Here is a 26,105-nt window from a genome sequence, read left to right on the forward strand (position 1 = left end):
GTAAAAATCATATGGCGCGAACGTTTTGGGGGGAATCCCAAAAGCGCTCTTGTTTGTCCAACAAAAGAGGGCGCTGTTGATTTTCAAATCTGTGTACATCATCCCGTGCAGGGGTAGCTAATCCATAATTGCAAATTAAAACCTAAAGCCAATCTCACACAAACACATTGCATTTGTGAAGAAAAAAGGAGTTGTTAAAAACTGTGATACAAGTTTAACTATAAAAATTAACGACACGTTTTATAAAAAGTCATCTTTATGGTTCAATGTTTTTGAACTACGTCATCACGTAACGTCCAACCGAACACCGCGTTTTTGTAATTAACAAAAATTCTATGTCTAGTTTGTTTTTTTCCCCTCGTGTTCTTCTTTCCATGTGAACCTTCTCCAGCAATTTTAAACAAAAGTAATGCTTGTACAAACTTCAAACTTCTTATGTACATAGGCAATAGTGAGTAGATGAAACCGCCACTTTTTGGGAATGATGACGTCATTGATGACGTCATGGCAAGGTTTTTAAAGTTGAAAAACGACATATGCTTTTCGCTGTATCTCAACGATTATAACAGCTATGATGTTCATACTAAGGCATCAGATAGTTCAACATTTGAAAAGTTAACGCCAAAATCGTACGACCTAAACTTCCGGGTCGTTACCCTGGGTCAAAGTTCGCCTTCGTGTTTTTTTATTCGTGTTTTTTCATCAAAAATAAAACTTTTGAGCTTTTGAACAAAAGTTAAGCTTGTATAAACTTAAAACTTACTATGTACATAGGCACCAGTGAGTTGATGACACAGCCACTTTTTTGGAATGATGACGTCATTGATGACGTCATGACAGGGTTTTAAATGTTAAAAAATTACCATTTGCTTGTTGCTGTATCTCAACGAATATAAAAGCTATGATGATCATACTTGGCCATCGGATAGATAAAGACTTGGAAAACATTTGAAAAGTTAATGCTCGCTTAACTAAGGGTCAAAGTTCGCTTTTGTGTTTTTTTTTCATCAAAAAACAACTTTTGAGCTTATCTACGGCATAACTCAAGATTGAGATCGAGTTGAACCTTGAAACTCAATAGATAGTTGAACCTTAGTATTTTTAAGACAACACAGGCCTAATTACGTCATAATGACGTCATCAGGTATTAAATAACAATAAAATAATGTTTAAAATGTGTACAAATCATATGGCGCGAACGTTTTGGGGGGAATCCCAACAGAGCTCTCGTTTGTCCAACAGAAGAGGGCGCTGTTGATTATCAAATCTGTGTACATCATCCCGTGCAGGGGTAGCTAAATTTTAAAAGGGTTTCCATAAATTGCAAATTAAAACCTAAAGCCAATCTCACACACAAATATTGCATTTGTGAAGAAAAAAGGAGTCGTTAAAAACTGTGACACAAGTTTAACTATAAAAATTAACGACACGTTGTAGAAAAATTCATCTTTATGGTTCAATGTTTTTGAACTACGTCATCACGTAACGCCCAACCGAACACCGTATTTTTGTAATTAACAAAAATCCTATGTCTAGTTGTATGTTAAAGTTACCAAGATTGACTTGGGTTTCCCCTGGAGTTTTATAATTCAATGTTTGGAAGTTCCCGATCTATAGATACTCTGCTGAACTTACCCTTTTCGGGTGTTGTGTATTCGATATAAATGTTCTCTTGAAATTCTCCAAGCCCTGCCTCATTCTTGGCAAGTACACGAACTTTATAGATTGCATTGGGTAATGAATCAGGATGTGATAATGGAGACTGTCTCTCCGTTGTGTTGTGTAGGGTTTGAAATTCACCAGCCTCCTCTTGGCAAAGAATTCTCTTTACCAGTTGATACTGTACCGCATAGTCAATAACATGACACTTGTTTTGAGGAGCTTTCCATGTAATGGTTCTGCTGGGGTATTGCTCAGAGCTGACATGATAGATCACTGAAACAGGAACTGGGAACAAAATTTGAAACTACAAATCATTTGTGCTTGACGAAATTGTTTAAATGGTACAGAATTTACATTTTTCACAATTGTCAGTGTCCTGTTATATCCCTGGCAATCTGTGTATCACAACTAGGTGTCAAAGCATACTGGACTAAAGCTCTGGTGTTATAGAGTGACCGTTCGAGTCCCGTTCTTGACACGTGTGTACTTTAAGAACTACATGTGACCCATGTAGGCAGGGTTCACCCAGTGCGGTGTGATTGGATGCATATTGGGCCCCTTTACTCCAACATAGTTCAACATTATTCCTTGAACAAAAATATAATGAGCGCTCTTAGATGAATCGGATGTGATGAATCGTTATAGTTGGGTATTGTTATCATTAATTTTAAGAGTCGGTATAATGCACTTATTGGCGTAATCAGACATTACTTTTCATGTCGGGCTAAACAGATGATTCAGCTATTTATTTGTGGATGTTTGTATGTATATTGTTATGTCCCTTGCAATCAGGGAGGGGCATGAAAGTACTGGCCCCTGCCCCCACCCATCTGGTTACGTTACAATAAAATAAAAAACAATTGAAAAAATCTGATGGTGTTTTCTTTTTTTTTCTTTTTTTTTCGGTATAAATAAATTTATTTGGATTAAATATTGTTTGCCAATCTTACCGTAACATAATCTGCAGTTTGGATAAATACCAATCTGACCATACGGGCAAGAATCTGTAAAACACAAATTATTAAAAACAATTCCATAACAAAATAATAATAAAACATTTAAAGAAGTATCATATGAAACAATCTTTTTAAAATACTGCTCAGTTTTTCGTTTTATTTTTATGGATTTAAAATTTATTTACAGTTACACTGTACAATTCAACCTTTTGAATCACTGGAGATGAGTAAACGGAGTCTAACAGCTCCTCCAAACAAAACAAATAATACAAAATAGTTATGTTTAAAATTTAGCCTTAATATGGACAGACACACAGAAAGACAACACTGACAAATATACATCAATCTGATTGACATATGCAGTAGCTCACCAAAATTATCAAATAGTTAACCAAAAGTCATTGATAAAGCATGCTAAAATCAAACGTTTACTCTATACGTACTGAGACAAACAGACCTTTTCGCAAACACCCATTGCGCAATTGGTAACTGTAATTTGACGTGCATGCTGGTCTAGCGACCAGACTTATTTCTACTTTCATAGATCTGCTTAGCACACAAATTTGTCTTGCATGACAATTATTCCTTGGTAAAAACAGGATTACCAACCAAATTTGCGTTTGTTATATATAGCTCGTTTTTGGTATCCAACTGTGGTTTGCTTATCCTTAAAATAAAGTGGATATTTTGTTGCTAATCCTGTTTTTATCAAGGAAGAAACTTCATGCTAAGCACGTTTTATGTGCTATGAATTTGGGCTCAGATCTATGGTGAGTAATCCTACTGGAACGGCGGAGCTTTGAGGATAATGAACACATTAACTGACATAATCACTTCTAGAACCAGTAGTATCGGACCGTACACCATGTCAAGTTAAATACCTAAGCTAAATACTTTTCATTTCTCGAGGTCTGCTGACATGTTTTATATAATATCGCTGATTATTTAAGCAGTATTTGGATGTCGGGAAAAACCGGGAGAACGTGGTCAGTCAGACTTACTTTGGCAGTTTTCACCTCTAAATCCTCCTTGACAAAGTACACCAGTTTGGCATGCACCAGAAGTTCTGTTACAAGCTCCACCACCAGCACAATGACACTCCTGGGCACAGTTGACTCCAAACCACCCATTGGAACAGTCTGCATAGGGGAATAGTATTGGTGGTAAGAGAATGTACAAGCTGTTAATGTCAAATTGAGTAGTTTGAATCTGAAGTGAAGTGATTATAGGGTAAATACCCCTATGAAGCGAAGTGATTATAGGGTAAATACCCCTATGAAGCGAAGTGATTATAGGGTAAATACCCCTATGAAGCGAAGTGATTATAGGGTAAATACCCCTATGAAGCGAAGTGATTATAGGGTAAATACCCCTATGAAGCGAAGTGATTATAGGGTAAATACCCCTATGAAGCGAAGTGATTATAGGGTAAATACCCCTATGAAGCGAAGTGATTATAGGGTAAATACCCCTATGAACTTAACACACTCTTTAAAACGTTGAATTTTCTAGTAATTTTTATTAAATAAGTTCATTTCAATATACTTTAAATCAAGTCATAATTAAAGGCACTGGACATTATTGGTAATTAATCAAACTAATTGTTAGCATAAAAACGTACTTGGTAACGACCAATGCAGAGCTATTGATAGTAATAAATTAAAAAAATATATTTAAAAAAACATTGTGAGAAACGGCTCCCTCTGAAGTAACGCAGTTTTCGAGAAAGAAGTAGTTTTCCACTAAAATATTTGATTTCGAGACCTCAGAATTAGATTTTGAGGTCCCGAAATCAAGCATCTGAAAGTATACAGCTTCGTGTGACAAGATTGTTTTTTCTTCAATAATACTTGCAACTTCGACGACCAAAAATTAAGTTCAAATTTTCACAGGTCTGTTATTTTGTGCATAAATGTTGAGATATACCAAGTGGTCTTTGACAATGACCAAAAGTGTGCAGTGTCTTTAAATCATGTTTCCTACAAGTATGGTAAGTTTGAAACAAAAGGGACGATTTTAAATACTTAGTATGTTTTTTCTATATTTTTTAGGTTAAGAACTTAACTTATACTTGAGACAGTGTACATCGAATGAGAACCGTGTGAAAGATTTGCAATAGTTACGACTTGTGTTTAGGCTTTCAGAAAAAGCTGGTGCAATAGTTGTACAGTTAATTCTAAGTGTAAGAAACAATGGATATTCATTTATAAAGTCTATACTCACCCTCGCAATTGACTCCTGTGAAACGATACCTGCACGTACTGCCTGGTGTGCAAGTACCAACTGTATTGTTACAAGCTGCATTTCCACAGCGACATTCCAAAGAGCAACCTGCACCATACATACCATGTGGGCAATCTAAAGGAGAAACAGTCCAAGTTATATCACAATAAAATTATAATATGTCACAGGATACCCAACTTGTAAGAATCACAGGTTGAATCAGAAGTTAATAAAAAAAATTAATTAATATATCAATTCAATTTAAATTAGTTATGAAAGCTTAAAGACCTTTTGCCATATAAATACACTTTAAATACACTATAAATACCCATTTTCTTTATTTTGATGATTTTATACCAGCAAAAGTTATGAAACTTATTTGTTATTGACTTCTTCAATTGTTGTTCATATTATTTTGTTATGATGTTTAAACGGAACTTTATTCATACTTTGTTCGCAATTGATGCCTGTGAAACCAGCAGCGCACGTACAGCCAAAAGGATCTGGAAGACACATGAGGTTCTTGAAGCAACCTATATTCCAATTCTGGGTGCATAGGATATCGCAGTCTTGACCAAAACAGTTGTTGTTATGCACTGTGGAAATATTAAAATAAATCAGTTATCAATTGTTAACGGCCTGGTACACTTATTACCAACAATCAACTAGTTATTAGAAATAACAAAATATTGGAGGAAAAAAGGGATGGGAATAACGAACATGAATTTATTTATGTTTGTTGGGTTTTTTTTAGTCCCTTTTTTTATTTTATACTGAGTACATACAAGTTTTTCGTGACAATGGACACATCCATCTCAACAAACTCTTCACATGGTCTTTCTTTCAAATTGGTTTACCTTAAAACCATGTTCAGGAAGTGTTCATAACTTACCTAATCGACAAAGGACGCCGCTAAATCCTGGTGCGCAGATACAGTCACCAGTTGTGTCGTCACATTGACCGCCATTATAGCAGAACGAACAATCATTATCGCAAGATAGACCCCATTTATTGGGAGAGCAATCTGAAACAACACAAAAACAAGTATTATCAATCTCGATTCAATTAAAGACACTGAACACTATTAGTAATTGTCAAAGACCAGTCTTCTCACTTGGTGTATCTCAACATATGCATAAAATAATAAACCTGTGAAAATTTGAGCTCCATCGGTCATCAAAGTTACAAGATAACTGTGAAAGCAAAAAACATCCTTGTCACACGAAGTTGTGTGCATTCGGATGCTTGATTTCAAGACCTCAAATTTTAAATCTGAGGTCTCGAAATCAAATTTGTGGGAAATTACTTCTTTCTCGAAAAGTACATCATTTCAGAGGGAGCCGTTTCTCACAATGTTTTATACCGTCAACCTCTCCCCATTACTCGTTACCAAGTGAGGTTTTATGCTAATAATTATTTTGAGTAATTACCAATAGTGACCACTGCCTTTAAACTAAATCCCTCATAAAAATTATTGTTATTGCTCAATGTACATCATGGTCATGCTATCAAGTAATGTGGATTTGGAAGCGTGTATTTTGGTCCATATGGTCCGCGTGTGACTAGATTTGACATATTATTATTGTGACAATGAAAGAAACTGATCTGACAAATTTTAAATTTCCTTAGGTTAAAAAGAAATGACGGGTATCATTGTTATTTAAATCAATTTGTCACTAATAACGTTTTATGATGAGATATATAGCAACTAAATAGTTTGATCGCCACAGTACACACATTTGAAGCATTTTACCTGATTTGAATTGAAAACTCTAATTAAACCAATGTTCGGCAACAATCTGTTAAAAATGTTTTGAAAGGGGTCGTTACATCTATGACCCATAACAAACAAATAATATTCTTTACTTAAAAGCAGTGGACACTATTGGTAACTACTCAAAATAATTATTAGCGTAAAACCTTACTTGGTGATGAGTAATGGGGAGCTGTTGATAGTATAAAATATTGTGAGAAACGGCTCCCTCTGAAGTGCCATAGTTTTTGGAGAAAGAAGTAATTTTCCACCAATTTGATTTCGAGACCTCAGATTTAGAACTTGAGGTCTCGAAATCAACTATCTAAACGCACTCAACTTCGTGTGACAAGGGTGTTTTTTCTTTCATGATTATCTCGCAAGTTCGATGACCGATTGAGCTCAAATTTTCACAGGTTTGTTAATTTATGCATATTGTTGAGATATACTTACTGTGAAGGCTAGTCTTTGACAATTACCAATAGTGTCCACTGCCTTTAAAAGAACAAAAGCCACCTGGCAACTTACGCCTTACAAGGAGATTCATAAGTGCATGGTTGTGTTGATCATGTCTGCCTTCTATGTAGCATTCGTAGATACCAGCATCATGCAGTTGAACATTAAGGATACTGATGCTTGATTGGCCATTCCATGCAGTGACGTTATCACCATTGTGTCTCCATCGAAGCTTAGACAGTAATCCGTAATGCTGTGTCATTGTCAATGTTACATCCTCTCCAGCACTCGTAGTCAAGGTGGATGAGGCTGGAGATACATCACCTACAATCAATAATAAGCTCAGTTGATAGACCGTTATATAACTGTGTCATGTCAATGTTACATCCTCTCCAGCACTCATAGTCAAGGTGGATGAGGCTGGACATACATCACCTACAATCAAAAATAAGCTCAGTTGGTAGACAGTTATATAACTGTGTCATTGTCAATGTTACATCCTCTCCAGCACTCGTAGTCAAGGTGGATGAGGCTGGAGATACATCACCTACAATCAATAATAAGCTCAGTTATAGCCCGTTATATAACTGTGTCATTGTCAATGTTACATCCTCTCTAGCACTCGTAGTCAAGGTGGATGAGGCTGGAGATAAATCACCTACAATCAATAAGAAGCTCAGTTATAGCCCGTTATATAGCTGTGTCATTGTCAATGTTACATCCTCTCCATGAGTCGAAGTACAGTCAATCTTGTTGAGGTTGGATATTATACATCAACTACATCCCATTACATAATTTCCAGTACAACAATTCGATATATAACATTTATTTCCATCCTTAACAGTACATAAAAGTTGTCAGAAAATTACCTCAACAACTTGTTATTGTTTGTTGTATGTGACTGTCTACAAGGATTCAAAATAAAACGCCTTTTCTTGAAAAAACCATCACACTCTGCATTTGTAATGGCCAATTATTCGATCAAATAGGGACAACGGTAGTTTCAAACTCTTGAATTGCTACTGAATCCAATCTGATGAAAAAAAAACACAATCCGGAAAACATTGATCCCTTACCGTTTTCCAGCAAAATGACCGTTGTTATCTTGACTTGGTCCTGTGAGGAGGTGAAGATACAGGTGTAAGCACCGAAAATGTCTGCCCCAATAGAGTTATGCATGATATAACGTATGGCACTGACTGAAAGGTCTGGATGAACTTCTTCATATCCTCCAGTTGGTAGATTACTGCCACTACCAGTATCCAGAACACGCTCAAAGGAGACAACTGCGTCAGTGTCATTACCACTTTTGTAGCCACCAATGAAATGGAAAAGTTGGTCTACTGCATACGCATACAGTCTTGAATTGAAGCACGTGAAATCAGGAACCGCTCCTAGACAACAACAAATAAACATTACAATAGACTTTATGCACATGACGTCATTTCAGTAGGGCGCCCTCACCTAGAGGTCAAAAGGAGGTTGTTCATTGGTCAATACTGTGCGCCGCGCGTACAGATCGGTGCGTCTCGATTGTTTCGTCAGTGTTTTTCCTCTAAGATGGCGGATGGATGACGTCAATGCATAAGGTCTATGGTGACAGGCAAGAACAAAACGTATCCTTCACCTTATGAGACAGTTGCTTCATTCCTATTGGTCGAGAGCAACAGTTGTGCCACATCACGCGATACGCGCGACGCGCACAGCATTCCCTTATATGGAGCTGTTTACCCGAGGGCGGCGGAGGGCTTTACCATTTTGTCGAAAGAAATCGTTAAACAATTATTTTTATTTTTGCATTTATTTTACTTTTTGACCAAAAAGTGATGATGTCTTTGGCCGAAAAGGTATTTATGAATGGGAATCAAAGTGTGTTGAATCGGATTTCAACTAGTGGTTTGAACCCGCCGAGGCCTGGTTCTTTATAATTTACCTCGACTTCGTCTCGGTAAAGTTATCAAGAACCAGGCCTCGTTGGGATTAAACCACTAGTTGAAAACCTATTCACCACACATTGATTCCCTTATTTCAACTGGGTTGTAACCATCTCCCACAAGGGTACATAGACATGTTATGGTATTGGTTTACAGATTGGCATGTTATTTGTTATTGTAGGTCACTACTTAACATTGTGCCATTAATATTAAATAACAATGCATAATTACAATACAAAAATGTATAAACACAATATAAATCACAGTATCAATAAATCATGTTGTTTGACTGCACAGCGCTTTGAAACAGTGTTAAAGCGCTTTATAATTGCAATTAAGAGTCACCTGGAAATAAAAATAAAAAATCAAACATAAGAGTAATGATTATGAACAATAAACTAACTTTGTTAACAAAATTGTTTGACGATTTTATGTTTAAAAAATATATAAAGTTGTTTGGTGGTTGACAACGCCTACTCCTTTTGTGACGGTATTTGAGGCAGATTTGCCTCGATCGAATATCGACCCCCTCGAATTTGCCTGCAATGCGTAGAGTAAACAAACCTGCAAAGTACATGGAAGTCCAAGTCGTGAGTTTTTTACGTTTTGAAAAAGAAAAACAAAATTATTGCATTTTTCCGGCAACACCGACCAGGTGTATTGCTGCTTGATGCAGCAAAACAACTGAAGATGGGGTCCGTCTGCAAAGTCAGACTCACAAGAGCTATAGTGGTCCAGTCCGACGTCTTTTTAAGCGCTGTGCAGCGAATACTTTGAGCCGTCGCGACGCGTCGTGCTTCGATTCCAGAACACACCACACATTTGACATGAAGAGACAGGTTATTCTAAAACATGAAGCCATCCCAACAATTTTTCCTGCTAGTGGGAAGTCAACGAAGGTACCTGAAAGACGTGACGAACTTACAGGAGCATTTGCCAAACGTGAAAATTTTCGGGTAAATTTGAACTTTGAGGGCATGTTTTTAGCGTGCGCTTAGGGTCATGATTTTTTCTGTTTGCACGGCATGCGATTCAGCGTGCTTGGTAATCCGAGTGGACCGTAGTTATGTACGTAGGTTTCATACCGATCAGGTACCAGACGTAGTGTACGGGGCCAGACTATACATTTTCTCTTTGAATATCACGCCTCGATTGACGTCACGACCAGCGCCCTCTCGGGTCGAGTCGTACTCTTAAATTTCTAAATAAGATAAGAATTAATTTTTTAGGACTTTAGTTAACCACTCATCAAAACACATATTATCTTAGTGACAACAACTTTGTTTTGAAAAAATACCACTTCCAGGTGACTTTTAAGTCCAACTAGTAGTAGTGGCTCCTACGGTCACAAAACAAGTGTCGGATTGCGTATTATACCCCTGTCACACATAAACGCCGCTTCTACTGCGATGGAAAAATGGCCGAGAGCGCGGTCAATCGCGGACCAATCGTCGGCCAAATGTAGGAGGATCTTCATGAACTGAGTGGGATCTCCTAGGTCGGGAGCTGCAAGCTCTCCCAACGCTTATTTTGAACATATTCACATATTCATATATAGACGTCGCTTCTACTACGATGGGAAAGTGGCCGAGAGCGTGACCAATCGCGAACCAATCGTGGGCCAAATAAGCGTAGTCAGGTCGTGACCAACAATAAGCGGGTCGTAGTGGGAACGCCATTGTCGTACAATGTCGTGGTAGCATCGTTGTGAGTTATCTGTGGTCGTAATTAAAACGCATTGTCGTACAATGTCGTGGTAGCATCGTTGTGAGTTATCTGTGGTCGTAATTAAAACGCAGCACCGTCTGCAACCATTTCGAAGTAGAAAACTGCTTGGTCGGCATTGGTTTTGGTGTTTTCGTCAGTAATCGTAGTGGCAGCGGGTCAAAACACTTGTTACGTAGAATCAGTAAATTTTGGTGGAGTCTTCAGTTTGCCAAATTGCTTGATTTTGACGGCGATCATACCCCGACTTGATAATTTTTTTGGAATCGGGGTGATTGGCATGATCTTCTTTAGGTCGTAGTGCTGTGTGAACGGGGTAATAGACATCGCCACAAGTCGTACTAGAAGCGTACTAGAAGCATAGTATGGTCAGCACCAGCGTAGTGGTATCGTCCTACAGTCTTCTAGGTTTGTGTAACAATGAGTATGATCCTGTACGTCGCAGCGGCAACGAAGTAGAAATGACTGCTTTGTCGGCACTGCTCTAAGTGTAACCGTAGTGGCATCAAGTCAGCAACGCTTTTGATGTAGAAGCATCGCACTACAGTCGTGATTTAGTCTGTAATTTGCAAAATTGATTGATTTTGACGGCGATCGGGTTGATCGGCATGGTCTTCGTAAAGTGCTGTGTGAACGGGGTATTACCCACTGATTAATTGACGCGCAATTAAATTCGTCAAGCAAGAAAACTAATACGGGAGAGACAAAATTATGGTTAAGAACATTGATTGTCATAACTAATTGTCTTACCTTGTGAAGAATGTGTTTGAACTAGAAGGACCAGCAGGCCGAGTAAAGCATACCCAGACACAGCCGGGCAGTCTTTCATCCCCCGTAGATTCATCATAGTTTGTGGTGACAACTTTTACTTTGTATTTGGAGCCAGCATTCACTGTGAAGATGAATAATCATATTTATCAAGCATTGCAGAGTGTCTCAATCAAAACTTCATTCAAACTGTTCTTGGAGTATGCCTTTTAGGATATCATGTCATCATATGATCCAATGCAATGTGAACTGATCCAAACCTCCTCCTGAAAGAAGGGTGTTTTCTTCTAGATCATTCAAAGATTTAGATTTAAATGCTTTTACATCTGATCTAGCAAAGGCGACGCAACATATTGTTTCAATTGATGATCCAAACACCCAAGCAGTACTATACAACAGCTCGATAAGTGAGGTTCTTAACAATCATAGCCCGGAAAAATTGCGTTCTCAGAGTCTGATAAGTAATCCTAAATGGTTTACAGATGACGTCAGAGATGCTAGACGAGCTCGAAGAAGACTTTAACGCAGGTGGAGAAAGACTAAATCCAACAATGATCGGGATGAATATCTTGCTCAGAACTCTAGAGTGAATCAATTAATTCTGGATAGTAAGACTGTTTATTTTCTAGAAACTCTAAAAAACGCTAATGCTAATACCATGTATAGAACTGTTAATATGCTTCTTAACTCATCTACTCGTAAATACCCAGCTTGCAGTTCTAACCGGACTCTCAGTAATACTTTTGCTCGCTATTTCAGTGACAAAGTTTCTCAAATTAGGTCTGAGCTTGATGAACCGCTTGCTGAAAATGCAGGTGTCATTGCAAGTATTGTAACAGTTTCTAATATCTCTGTCTGTTTGAATAATGATACTGATGTAAGACAAACAAATGAAATGTCTACTGTTAAAATCGGGTTGTGCATTAACTTTGGTGATGCTACAAACCATGGCCAGGTGTTAGACAGTTTTGATGCCGTGAGTGAAGATGAGGTTAGAAAATATATTTCTAAGCTACCTAATAAGACCAGTCCTCTTGACCCAATTCCTACTTGGTTATTGAAAAATTGTATTGATACTTTGTTGCCAATAATTACTTCCATAATTAATAATTCCTTTAGAGTTGGTTTGTTTCCTTCTACTCTCCGTCAAGCAGTTAGTACGTCGTCGTCGTCGTCGTCCTATGAGTCATGGCTGATCCTTTGTGACACTGTTTATGATGTAGTTCCACTTCTGTCTATCCAGTGCAGATCGATAAGCAACATTTATTGATAAGCCCGTGAGTTCTTTGATTCCGTCTGTCCAACGAAGGTTTTGACGGCCACGTCGGCGACTACCTGCAACACATCCTTGCATAAAGATCTTCTCAAGGTTGTCCCCCTCTCTTCTGGATATGTGACCAAAGTACTGAAGCTTGTTTTTGTTAATTTTTGAGGACAAGGTGGGTCTGCCTTCTCCTATCAGGTTTCTAACAAAAACATTGGTCTTGTGCTCTTGCCATAATATTCTCAGCATTCTCCTCCAGCACCACATCTCAAAAGCGTTGATCCTGTTCCTGTCTGCTTTACCCACAGCCCACGTTTCAGACCCATAGGTGGCTATTGGGAAGACGAGAACATTCATGAGTCGAATTTTGGTAGTTCTGGAGATCCCTCTGTCCTTCCAGATGTCAGTCAAGGAGATAGCTGATGTTCTTGCCATAGCAAGGCGCCTTCTGATGTCCTTAGAACTTCCACCTTCGTTGACGATCAAAGAGCCCAGAAAATTGAAGTTATTAACTACTTCAATATCCTCATCATCAGCGTGCAGTGACTGGTTTTGATCAAGAGTTCCTCCGTAAATCATCGCTTTCGTCTTCTTTACATTGAGAAACAACCCATAATCTTCGCTGGTGTACTTGACTTTGTCAATCAGGTGTTGAAGTTCTGCTGCTGTTCTTGCTATCAAGGTGGTGTCATCTGCATATCTTAGATTGGTGAGTTGTCGACCTCCAATTGAGACCCCTCCTGCAAAGCCATCCAAGGCTTTCCGCATAATGTATTCAGCGTAAATATTGAACAGAAAGGGTGAAAGTATGCATCCTTGACGGACTCCTTGACCGATTGAGAACCAACCACTGTCTCCACACTCAGTTCTTACTGTGGCTTCCTGTCCTTGGTACAGTGCTCTGATTAGTGCAGTCAGATGTGTTGAGAATCCCATCTCTTTCATGATGTTCCATAGCTTCTGATGTAGGACGCAATCAAATGCCTTTGAATAATCTATGAAACAGAGGAACAATGGCTGGCGAAACTCCTGATATTTTTCTGTCAGATTTCGCAGATTTCCAATCTGATTGCGTGTTCCTCTCCCTCTCCGAAATCCAGCTTGCTCTGGTGGCAACTCACTCTCCAGTTTGTGTCTGATTCTCTCAGCGATTATGTGAAGCATCACCTTACTAGCATGTGATATCAGTGAGATTGTGCGGTTGTTGGCACACTCCCTCGTATCCCCCTTTTTGGGTAATGGAAGAAAAACTGCCTTTTCCAGTCCTCTGGCCACTCGTTTATCTTCCATATCTTGCAGCACAGTCTGTGAATAGCTTCAACTCCTTCTGTACCACTTTCTTTCAGTAGTTCTGCCTGGATGTTATCAAATCCTGGTGACTTGCCACTCCTCATTCTCTTAATAGCTTGTTCAACTTCACTAAGGAGAATATCTGGATCTTCTTCATATTCAAGCTGGTGATCATTTTCGTGGTCAGTCACTTCTTCTTGGGAAGCATAAAGCCTTTCACAATACTGCTGCCATCTGTCTTTGATGTCTTTCTCTTCAGTTAGAATGGTGCCATCCCCATCATTAAGCCTGGTAGTTGGTTTGCTTGTCAGCAACTTGACGTTTTTGAACATATCCTTTGTGTTATTTATCACTCCATCCCTTTCGATCTCGGCACATTTCTGGTTCATGAAATCAGATTTATCCTTTCTGATTTGTTGCTGGATTTGCCTGTTTAGGACCCGGTACTCTCTTCTTGCACCCTCCTTTCCAGTCCCTTTCCTTTAACCTCTCTCCTTTCGTCAGCTAGCTTGAACACCTTCTCTGTAAGCCAGGGCTTCTTTCTGCTCTTACGCTTTGGAACAGTTTCCTCAGCCGCCTCCAAGACTACCTTCTTTATATCTTGCCATTGGTCTCCTGATGGTCATGTTCCAGTAGGCATTGGAATTGATTCTTGACCTTCACTCTATAATTATCACTGATCTTACTGATGTCGTACCGAACAGGCTTCTTTTGACGTTTTATTTTTCGCAGTCTCATCTTCATAGTTGCAACCAGGAGCTGATGATCTGAGTCACAGTCTGCCCCTGGGTATGTTTTGGCAGCTTCAAAGCTGGACCGCCATCTCTTGTTTACCAGAATGTAATCAATTTGATTCCTGTATCTATGATTTGGAGATATCCATGTGTAGAGTCTTCTTGGGTGTTGCTTGAATAGTGTGTTGAGAATCGCCAGGTTGTTTTCTTGGCAGAAGTCGATCAAGGTTTCTCCTCTCTCGTTCTGATCTCCTAATCCACAGTTGCCCATCACACATTGGTTAGTGCTCTGATTTCCAACCTTGGCATTGAAATCTCCTGTGATGACCATTATGTCTCGTTTGCTGACACTGTTTATTGCCTGCTGGAGTTGATTATAAAATGTGTTGATTTCTTCATCGCTCGATGCAGAGGTAGGTGCGTAGGTTTGGATAAAGGTGACATTCATTGGTGTTCCTTGAATACGGATTGTGATGATCCTGTCGTTTACTGGGTTATAACCAAGTACACAGCCAGCCACATCTGGATTAACAACAAAGGCTACTCCGCTTTCTCTCTTGTTGTCTTTTCCAGAGAAGTAGACTACATGGTTGGTAAGTGTGGTGAAATGCCCCTTCCCTGTCCATCTCATTTCTGAAATTCCACACAGATGAACACCGAGTCTGTCTAGTTCTCTTGTCACGATGTCTAGTTTCCCTTGGTTCATGGTTCTTACGTCCAAGTGCCAATTTTCAAAGTTGTCTTCCAGAGGTTACGCCTGACAACACTAACCTTGGTTTCAGCTCCCACACTTCCATTTGGATTTAATGCAGCAGCGTCATTGATGCAAGGCAGGGTATCATTCGTCCTCTCTTCCCCAGAAGTAATTGAGACACCTTCCAGCCTGGGGGTCTCACTTTCCAGTGTCATATCGTTGCTTAAAGTTGAACTCATCATACGGTTTACATGGCATACAAAGACGGTGGTGGTTTGCCGTTGCCTTCCACCGTTGATGGATGGCCGTTGGCTCTAAAACTGAGTTCATCTGCCCTTAGAAAGATGGATATTACTTTTCGTTCCATCAGGATGTCCAACCACCCTCCTCATCAGCTCCCTTCTGGGCTCCAGTGGGGTTGCCGGTTTAGCCGCCGACGTTCCGGTTCGGTGGTTTGAAATCAGAGTTTTCCTTCTCCTAGGTGGGCTGCCAACCAAGGCTGCGAGCCCCACCCACCCGAGTTTGAAATCAGAGTGGCTGTCTCCTAGGTGGACTACCTCCCATGGTTAACGAGCTCCACCTGCCCGGAGCAATCTGGTTATTACACCTATAATTAAAAACCCCTCTCTCAATCCAGATTCACTCAGTAATTACCGTCCTGTGTCTAATCTTCCCACGCTGGGTAAGATCATGGAGTACCCTGCTGTATCTAGATTTAATACTCATCTTCAGAATAACAATCTCACTGAAACATACCAGTCTGCTTATAAAGCCTGTCACAGTACAGAAACAGCTCTCCTTAGGGTCAAGAATGACATGCTCAACGAACTTGATAAGGGTAAATCAGTTATGCTTGTTCTTTTGGATCATTCCTCTGCATTCGATACAATTGATCATGATATTCTGGTTGATCGAATGCGGAGGGAATATGGTGTAACTGGGTCTGCCAACAACTGGTTCAACAGTTACCTTAGAAATCGTACAAGTAGGGTTTGTGTACTCGGTGACTATTCTGAAAATTATCCATTAAATTTTGGCATTCCACAGGGCTCAGTTGCAGGCCCGCCGATCTTCACTACGTATGCTCAACCACTTGCGAACATCATCAGGCGTTTTGATGTATCTTATCATATTTATGCTGATGATACGCCAGCTGTACACCAGTTTCAATCCTAAGTCTGAGGCAGACAGAGCGTCAGCAAAGCTTAGAATGACTAACTGCATTACTGAAATAAGATCTTGGATGCTTGTGAACATGGTTGAAACTTAATGAAACGAAAACAGAGCTTTTCCTGATTGCATCAACTAGGCATGCTGATGCTCTGTCTGACTTTGATTTGAGGATTGGTGGGTCTGTGATTTCCCCCTCAGCTTCTGTCAAGAATCTTGGCATTGTCCTTGACAATAGTTTGTCAATGGAAAAACACATTAGCTCTTTGTGTAGAAGTGTGAATTTTCATTTGCGTAATCTGAGTAAAATTCGTCGTTATATTGATCAGTCCACTTGTGCTCATGCAGTTAGATCTTTGATCCTTTCACGGCTGGATTATGGCAACTCTCTGCTTGGTGGCTTGTCTGTCACTGATGTTCAGCGTCTTCAAATACTGCACAATTGCGCTGCGCGTCTCATTTACCAGGTCAGCAAGCGCACAAGTGCGACCCCTCTTCTTCGTGAGTTGCATTGGTTGCCAGTCCAGCAGAGGATCTTAGTGCATGTGTACAATAGTGTCTATGGTACTTCACCTATTTATTTACAAGAGCTTTTTAATAAATACAACTCTGGTCGCAACTCTGATCAACCCATGATCACACACGACTTGCAATACCGTCAACCAAAAGATCTTTCGGGGACAAGTCTTTTTCTGTTTCAGGGTCCAGACTTTGGAACAGTCTCCCTGTAAACCTTCGTAATGCCCCTAGTGTAAAAATGTTTAAGAAGTTTTTAAAAACTTTCCTTTTTCCCAAGGAATTTTAATGTTGCTTGTTTATTTTATTTTTTCTTTGCAAAGCTTTTCCCATAGGTTTTTATATGTTACAAATTGTTAAGTCTTGTGCTTTAATAATAAACCCATCTGATACTGAACCTGAACGTACAATAATAAAAGTCACGATGAAATACCGAATAAATTTAACGCCTATCATTGACGCCTATAAACACGTAGAAGAAGTGGGCAAAACGCCAGTTGTGAAGCCCTTCATTTACAATGAAATAATTGTAGCAATTGTTTTGAATTTGTTCGAGACTACATGAAATTATTTTTGTAAAGTTTTTAAAAGTGATAACCACGGATTAAAAGACGAATTGACTTACCTGTCCTTAAGTATGGTTGACCATGATCAGAATACGCAAACGAATTGTGGATTTAAAAAAGGATAAATCTTCTGCTGAAGTTCTCTACATTTACTTCCTTGTCATGTGACGCCGCATTGTACATCGAAACCAGGACCTCCTTACCACAAATGGAAAACAATGGCTGATACAGTTCACCAAAGTGCTTGTGGAGTTTCTTTGTGTAAAAAGCCAGCATTAGATTCTAGTTCAAAAGCTCATTTATAACGTGCTAGACCAAACCCGACTTTAATGTTAGAGAACAGCGTTAAATTCGAACATCAGTTATTAGTTTCATTGTAAATTCACTGATTGTAAAACCTCTAGAGGGTCAAGAAAAAAACATTTCCTTTAGATCATTTAAACTTATAATTTTTATGTCAATTGCAGCCATCAAAATAAACACGTAATTGTTTCATTGTAAATGGTAATAGAACAAAGGATGCATCGTGACCCTAATCACTGTAGAACTCAGGCTTGGGAAACCTCTGAACAACGTGCCTGTTATGTGAACCTGAAACACTAGGGTTAGTCGCTACTCTCTCATCATGTCAAGTGTTCTGTTTTTTATTATTATTATTATTTTTTTTTTTTTTTACCCATACACATTTTACCCCCCCCCCCTTTTAATTTTGTAATAGAACTTTGACCCTACCTTTAGAATTAATGGATCAGTCCAAGATTGCCACATCAGCAGAGATACTCTGGACAGGATGTTGGTCTGGTCATTATTATACCAGTGATGACCAGTAACAGACATTAGTGGAGTTTCTTCTAGATATATATCGTGACAGTGCTTTTCCATTATTCTTTACAGTGGTCATCAACCCGATTTTAAAGTGCTCCGTTTAGATTGCCAGTTTGGTAATTTGGCGGGTGCAACAGTTAAACACAATACAATTATTTGTTTTCTGTCCAGGGACCACCAGAATTTGCACCTCGTATGGCGGTCATCTTGGATTTCAAAATCACTGACATTTTAGACATGTTTTGCTCCTTAACTAGTACAGATATCGAGACAGTTGAAATGCATAAACCTACATTTAAGGGGTGTGACAAAATAGTTCAAAAATAAGTGGCGGTTATCTTGAAAACCTAGAAGTGCCCGCCAGCGGCAGACTATTTTGCAATTTTTTTCAATAAGTAGAGTAAAGGCATCAGTACAGTTTTAACACCTAAACTCTAATAACATATCTTGCTCTAGGACACAAGTGCCACGACCGAGACTCGAACCCATACTCATACGAAATTAGAAACACCAAAGCTTGTGAGTATGGTTGTCGGTCGCTCGGTTATGTTTATGCATGAACCTGCAAAATAGAAACTGTAATTCATAAATACCTCAGACACAGTTTCGCGATTCCTATTCGTGGAGAGCGCGTCATGTCGGTGTGTATAAACCTTTGTTAATGACCAGTAAAAAAGTGTTAATTCATGGGCATGACACGCGACCTTGCACCTGTTCTTATGAGACAGTTGTTTCTTCATTCCTATCGGTCGAGAGCAACGGCTAAACAGCATAGATATAGAATTAAATAACTAGATCGGCCGCGCGTACATACGCGCCATTACCTGTGTAGAAAATAAAATTGTTCGCCATGGACGCGGTAAAAATTTCACGTTCGAAAGGCGACGCGCAAAAATGAACACGGGAGATAGGCCTTTGACGCGCTAAATGTCACGTGCTGACGGCAAAAAGTCACGTGCTGACGGCAACGCACAGAAAATGTACACGGGAGATAGCCAATGGCAGCCCCCATGCCAGAACCTGCGTATTTACGCGCGGCCGATCTAGTTATTTTATTCTATATCTATGCTAAACAGTTGTGCCACATCACAGCATTCCCGTATAAGGAGTTGTTTACCTGAGGGCGGCGGAGGGCTTTATCATTTCATAGCTGGAGGGGTGTTGTGTTGAAAGAAGTAATTGAACAATTATAGTTTTTGCATTTATTTTACTTTTTGACCAAAAAGTGATGATGTTTTTTACCGAAAAGGTATTTATGAATGGGAATCAAAGTGTGTTTAATCGGTTTTCAACTGGTGGTTTAAACCTGCCGAGGCCTGGTTCTTAATAATTTACCTCGACTTCGTCTTGGTAAAATTATCAAGAACCAGGCCTCGTTGGGATTAAACCACTAGTTGAAAACCTCTTCACCACACATTGATTCCCTTAGTCATTGTTGTACTAAAACGGAACCATCGCGATGCATCGCAATGCATCGGCTTAATGGGTGGAGTGTTTAAGAATGAATGAATTTACTCTTCCAAAACCAACGATTAACCCTTTAAATGATAATGCTTCATTTGTGATTCCCGAATAAACATGAAAATATAGAAATCAACAATGGCTAAAACCAGTTTAATCGCTACCTTTACCAGGTCACTCATTAGACCATCCTGTGTGCAAAGTCATTTAAGATGGGGCGAATAAAGGTTATGTAGGGAGAATAAAACTTGCAATTCAAACATATATAGTCAACTGTTTGACGAAAACCAAGAAAAACAGTAAAACCAACGGCAAATGTTTACAAATTACCCAGTTAAACAATGCCTGTACAAAACAAAATCATTAACAAATTAATATGCATTTTAAGGTTCGACCTGTCAGGCAAAGCCCAATCTTCTGTATTTACATGATACATATTTATGTATACCAAAAATTCGTATGTTTTTTTTTTTTTTTTTTTGTTTTTTTTTTACAAAATAAGGGGAAAGTTATCGCCATGTACAATTTTAAATTTCATTTGACTTATCGGGATTAGGGGATAGGTCAAACTGTAATGTGGGTCATAGAGAAGTCTGGAAGGGTACACAATGGTTCTAAAATGAAAGACATTTAAAAAACATTCTGCAAAATGTTTTACTTTGAATTCGTTATTTTCTTCTAATATAAATTTTCATTGGTCGATAATTGCCCAACAAAACCAATAATTGGTGTTGGACAAACATTTTGTTTGCCAATTTTTTGTTTAAAAAGTGAAACAAAATTTGGGCAAGTGTTGGGCAAATAATTCGTAATCTAAATTTATCATAACTGTTGGTTACACTTTTGGTTATTTATTGGAGCAACTTTTTTGGTAATTTTAGTTAATTTCGATTGTTGGTTAAAATGATGCACATTAATTGGTCAAAATCATCCGATCATGCGCACTACGATCAAAGAGTTGCCCAAAAGTTGGGCAAGGTATGAAAAAACATAACGATATTTGCCAACATGGCGAGTGGAGGAGTGGCTGTGACGAGCGGGGTTTTCCAGTAGATATAGATCAAATTTGAAAGTTAGTTTTTAACTAAATATAAAGTTGTGTTTTCTATTCAGTCATACATAGTCGTGACAGTTGCAGAGGGAGCAACAAAGTGACACTACTGTTGAATTAGTTTCAGTTTTTAGTTTCAGTTTTATCATGGCATTATGTGCAACGCCGGTTGTGGCATGTATGCGTGTGCTTGCGCTGCAACTGTCACGACTGTGTACAACAACTGAACAGGAAACAAACAGTACTTAGTTGAAAACTAACCTTCCAAAGCATCTACAAACCACTGAGCACCCTCTCGATTTTGAGAGAGATGCCAAGGCCTTTGAAGGTCACAGCTCACCACCGTTTGCCATCGTGGAAAAGATATTTTCTACGCCTGGTTGTATGACGTATCACAGAAGAAACTGTAAATCAAAGGGTTAAATACATTCACCATTTGTCGGATAACACCGAAAAGAGTTAAATCATTAATAAAATCATCGCCCAATAAGTGGGTTATTGATAATTTATTAAATACCCAGAAAATGGGTAAACAAAAAATTACCCAACTGTTGGTTACCAAAATATACCCAACTATTGATGAGGAAATATTACCCAATTATTTGGCAATCAGAGTGTTTAACTTTGATGGGTAATATTTTGCCCAAAAGTTGGAGGAGTTCACTATTCGCCATTAATTGGGTAAAAAGTTGGGCATTTTTTTACCCAATTTGTTTCGGTGTATACAAGTATCGACTACTTCGAGTGCTATGGTGAAAACTACTACTCCAGAGGTGATCCCAAGAGCGTTCTATTTTCCCGAGGCGCAACCGTGGGAAAATGGGACGGTCCGGGGATCACCGAGGGAATTTGAGTTTTAACCATAGCACATGTAAAAGCAGTCAATTTTGTTTTATAACATCCTAATACACGTAACGTTCGTACGCGCAATTCAGATACACAGATGCACATCTGCTTGGTTCGAGTTGGGTAAGAAAGACGTCTGGGTACCGCGCGCACAATGTAATAGTATAGACATACATGACTGCTATGAGAGACACAGTTAAAGTTATAGGCCAAATGTGATGTCAAAACCATGACTATGCCCGAAGCGAAGCTGAGGGCAAAGTCGTGGTTTGACATCACCGAGGGCTTATTATTTTAACTGTGCCCCGATTATTAAGCAGGCAATAATTATTTTATATACCGGATAGAGATTCTTTTAATCAACAGACCCTGACTACTGTGACACGGAACGCTAGTCGTACAAAAAAAAACAGTACACATGAGCGACCTGTTTGCGACCGTTATTTTCAGGGCGGGCACGGTTAGCTATGACGTCATCTTGACGAGAAAAGGGGGCCCATCTATTTCAATTACTTTAATTTTTAACCAATCAGATTAGAGGATTCTATGTATGAGGTATATTATCTTTACTGTTGCGTGGCAAACGACTATCACACGGCCGCCGGGTTTCTTGGAAAACTAAGACATATCAAGTGACGCACTCTAAACCCACGAAAATTCAGAATTTGTTTAAGGGTCTTTATGATTATTGGACTCGAAATCTCCAGTTAGAAGACACTTTCTACATATTCATGTGCACCAGAATACTGCAGTTTTATATTGTCAACACCTAGTAGTAAAGACTCAAAGTGATATACTTGTTCGCCTACAGTTGTCAAACTGTCTCTTCAACAATTTTCCATAAGAGTATACATGGCTGCAGTATAGACGATGCATGGGACCTCTGACGTCACACGAAAACCACAACATGCTTCGCGCGCATACCGCCGGGCAAAACCTTTGTGTTGCGGTAGCCAGCTAGAAGGGGTATGCAATCTTAACATGACTACGTGTCTTTTTGCCCAGCGAAACATGACGTATTTAGTGGGGTTTTTTTTCAACAGAGGGCGGTTTAAATGTTAACATATGTCACATCGTCTATACTCCATGGCATTTATGTAAAAAATAATCTGACAGACGATGAGGCTGTGATTCATTACTTTTCGGGCTACATTCTGCAGTCTGGTAATGTTACTACTCAAAACAAAACAAAATCATAGTAATGAGACGAATGTTAACTATTATGGATTTGTCCTGGTTAATTAATGCTCAGATATAATCTATGACAGAACTAATATTTAACCAATCAAAAATAAACAGCTGTGTATCAAATTATGATCGAACTGGGGTTTGAGTCTATAGCTCCCTGTACTCATAATCTTTCAGATTCAATTCACTGACAATAACGGTGATGAAACTTTCAAAGATTGGTTGTATTGTAAATGGATTTAACACTTGATGATGTGATATATTGTTCTTGAGCAAGAGTGTCCTGATATATTCACATTCTTGGTATGAGTTACCTCTCAGCGATTGTTATAATTCGGGCAACTTCTCCAATTTAACGAGACGTATCCTCTATCGGCCACAACTGATTTTGAGGTGCAACGTACGTTTTGGTTTACATTAGTTTCGACATTTTCTTATGGGGCGCCGTTTATGACTTTATTACGAAACCAATATATATAGAACGCAATAAATATATGGAGGACGAAGTAAAACATATATAGAACGAATTATAAAATATATAGAACGAAAATAAATATATAGAACGAAAAATAATACATAGAACGAAAAAAATATATATATAGAACGAAATAAAAAATATATAAAACGAAATAGAATATATATAGAATGAAATAAAAATATAGAGAACGAAAATAAATATATAGAACGAAAAATAATAAAATAGAACGAAGAAAAATAGATATAGAACGAAACAAAAATATATAGAACGAAATAAAATATATAAAGAATGAAATATATATCTATATAACGAAATAATAATATAAAAATAATATAGAACAAAACCGAAATATATGGGACGAAACATAATATATAGATCGAAACAGAAATACACAGAACGAAACAAAAATATATAGAACGAAGCTCCCCCTTCGACGAGTAAGGGCCAGGGGTTGTACAACATTAGCATAATAGCACGAACATTAGCATAGTATCACGGCACGAACATTAGCATAGTAGCACGAACATAAGCATAACTAGAATTTAGTGTTTGTAGAAACAAACACAAGGTGTTCGGATATCGTCAAGGTCAGCGTTTGAGTCAATGAAATAAGTGTTGTTAAAAATGCAAAGATTTTTTTTTCTCGATGTGTATTATGGTAATTTAGCATCAAAAGGGTTGCTGCTCGAACAACTAACAATTAAAGGAACACGTTCCCTTATGAGGCGCCAAGTGTAAACTTATTATTTAACGCAACTATTTACAACTATCTCACCAAGTCGACTTACAGAAACTAAGAAGTTGACTTAACAGCCCGAACACGCGTTGAGATGTGTGTGTATCAAACCTTGCGCACCACTATGAGAGCACTCTATTTCCTAGTCTGTATATTGCTTTTTAACTTTACGTTTGCGGGCTAAAACTAAATGTAATACTGCAATGCCCCTTTAAATGATGTTTGACCAGGCAAAGATATAAAGAAGTTCCAACGGTTACAAAATATTAGTATGATTAGCCCGTGCTTAGCCCGCTCATGGGGGTTCCATTGTTTGTGATTAAATTTACTTCATTATCATTATGTTTGACAACTTGGACCGAGCACCTCTGGGTCAAAAGATGTTTTGGAGTTTTCTTAACTTTACAAAATTATGATATCACTTTAAACCATTGCTTCGTCCTTCGGATGGGACGTAAAGCCGTTGGTCCCATGTGTTATGTAACGCATATAAAAGAAACCCAGTGTACTTATCGAAAAGAGAAGGATTTCGCCCCGGTGTTCCCGGTCCGATCGGCAGCAAAATTGCGCCACAGCACCTTGTAAAGCATTACATGGTGCTACCAGAGTATTAGTATGATTAGCCCGTGCTTAGCCCGCTCATGTGGGTTCCATTGTTTGTGATTAAATTTACTTCATTATCATTATGTTTGACAACTTGGACCGAGCCACTCTGGGTCAAAAGAATTACGGATTTATTTTAAACACATGTCATGACACGGCGAAACGCGCGGATACGAGGGTGGGTTTTCCCGTTATTTTCTCCAGGCTAAATTTTCACAGGTTTGTTATTTGATATAGAAGTTTTGATACACGAAGTGTGGGCCTTGGGCAATACTGTTAACCGAAAGGGTCCAATGGCTTTAAGTCATTTTTGACGCCTTGGATCGGGCACCACTAGGGCAGGAGATGTTAAGGAGGTTCCAAACAATACATAATTAGTATGCTTAGCCCGATCGTGGGTTCCAGTATTTTCTTATTTTATGTAAATAACATTACATGCGTTAAAGGAACACGTTGTCTTGGATCGGACGAGTTGGTCTATAAAAAGCGTTTGTAACCGTTTGTTATAAAATACATAATGGTTGGAAAGATGTTGTAAAATGATCCACACAAATTTGCCTCGAAATTGCGTGGTTTTCCTTTTACTTTGCGAACTAACACGGTCGGCCATTTTTGGGAGTCATAAAAAACAGGATCTATGGAAAAGCTGAAAATAAAAACCATGACGAAATATACCATTGTTATTCAATAGAGACGTATTGTAGTCACTTTGGTTGGGGAGTGAGGAAACTAGTAAAACACACATAAATCACAGTGCTGGCTGGGACATAATTTTATGCACCTGACAAATCTATGCATGGATATTCTTTAGAAGGTTGTGTTTGTTTGAATATATTCACATGGTTCGTTCAAATATAAGGGGGTTGGTTGTGGCGACAACAACCTTTTTATCCTTTTGACAACCATCATATATAATGTAACTTCACGGCTGATGGTTGCACTTTGGTATTGTCACTTTTCAACTCGGCTCTACGTGCTGTCTGGTACCTTCCATACATACATTTTGTTGTGAAGATTTTAATTGGGTAAAGGCTTATAGTTTGATGATTAATATGACGAAAACAAACTTTTATCCTTTTGAACTGAATTCATGATTTATTGTCTCATTCTTCTCACGTAGCTATTTAGTAGGGTCAAAACGTGAGGCCAGTAACACTTTTTTGCAAGTACATGTACACCATGTAATGTTAGTTGGACGCAGTTTGC

At 38.6% G+C, this 26,105-nt stretch overlaps 3 protein-coding genes across 8 annotated transcripts in view; all 3 read right to left on the reverse strand.

Annotated features, from left to right (window-relative positions):
• The window catches only part of LOC139952521 (receptor-type tyrosine-protein phosphatase F-like), a 58,660-nt gene that overhangs the window by 26,555 nt on the left and 6,000 nt on the right, over positions 1–26,105 (reverse strand). For 2 of the 6 annotated variants that reach the window (XM_071951677.1, XM_071951678.1), the window contains exons 1-9: positions 11,460–11,568; positions 8,127–8,444; positions 7,123–7,374; positions 5,734–5,865; positions 5,291–5,437; positions 4,842–4,976; positions 3,620–3,757; positions 2,613–2,666; positions 1,636–1,947 (exon numbers count right to left, since the gene is read on the reverse strand). In XM_071951677.1, the coding sequence (XP_071807778.1) occupies positions 1,636–1,947; positions 2,613–2,666; positions 3,620–3,757; positions 4,842–4,976; positions 5,291–5,437; positions 5,734–5,865; positions 7,123–7,374; positions 8,127–8,444; positions 11,460–11,556 (1,585 nt within the window). In that variant the 5' untranslated portion in view covers positions 11,557–11,568. Of the gene's footprint in view, positions 1–1,635; positions 1,948–2,612; positions 2,667–3,619; positions 3,758–4,841; positions 4,977–5,290; positions 5,438–5,733; positions 5,866–7,122; positions 7,375–8,126; positions 8,445–11,459; positions 11,602–17,770; positions 18,352–19,129; positions 19,557–21,309; positions 21,453–26,105 lie in introns of those variants that run through there. The other 4 variants (XM_071951675.1, XM_071951673.1, XM_071951674.1 and 1 more) reach the window with 4 other exon arrangements.
• LOC139952694 (uncharacterized) lies at positions 13,926–14,420 on the reverse strand. Its single transcript, XM_071951896.1, has one exon. It carries the CDS (start codon positions 14,418–14,420, stop codon positions 13,926–13,928), a length of 495 nt encoding a protein of 164 aa, XP_071807997.1.
• Positions 14,626–15,471, reverse strand: LOC139952696 (craniofacial development protein 2-like). The gene has a single exon (XM_071951898.1). The coding sequence runs from the start codon at positions 15,469–15,471 to the stop codon at positions 14,626–14,628; it is 846 nt and encodes a 281-aa protein (XP_071807999.1).

The sequence above is a fragment of the Asterias amurensis genome, chromosome 20, assembly GCF_032118995.1.
Source record: "Asterias amurensis chromosome 20, ASM3211899v1".
Taxonomy (NCBI): domain Eukaryota; kingdom Metazoa; phylum Echinodermata; class Asteroidea; order Forcipulatida; family Asteriidae; genus Asterias; species Asterias amurensis.

Excerpts from the sequence above, each read along its gene's own strand:
- LOC139952696 (XM_071951898.1), bottom strand. The coding sequence starts at position 15,471 with ATGAACCAAGGGAAACTAGACATCGTGACAAGAGAACTAGACAGACTC.
- LOC139952694 (XM_071951896.1), bottom strand. The coding sequence starts at position 14,420 with ATGAACCAGAAATGTGCCGAGATCGAAAGGGATGGAGTGATAAATAAC.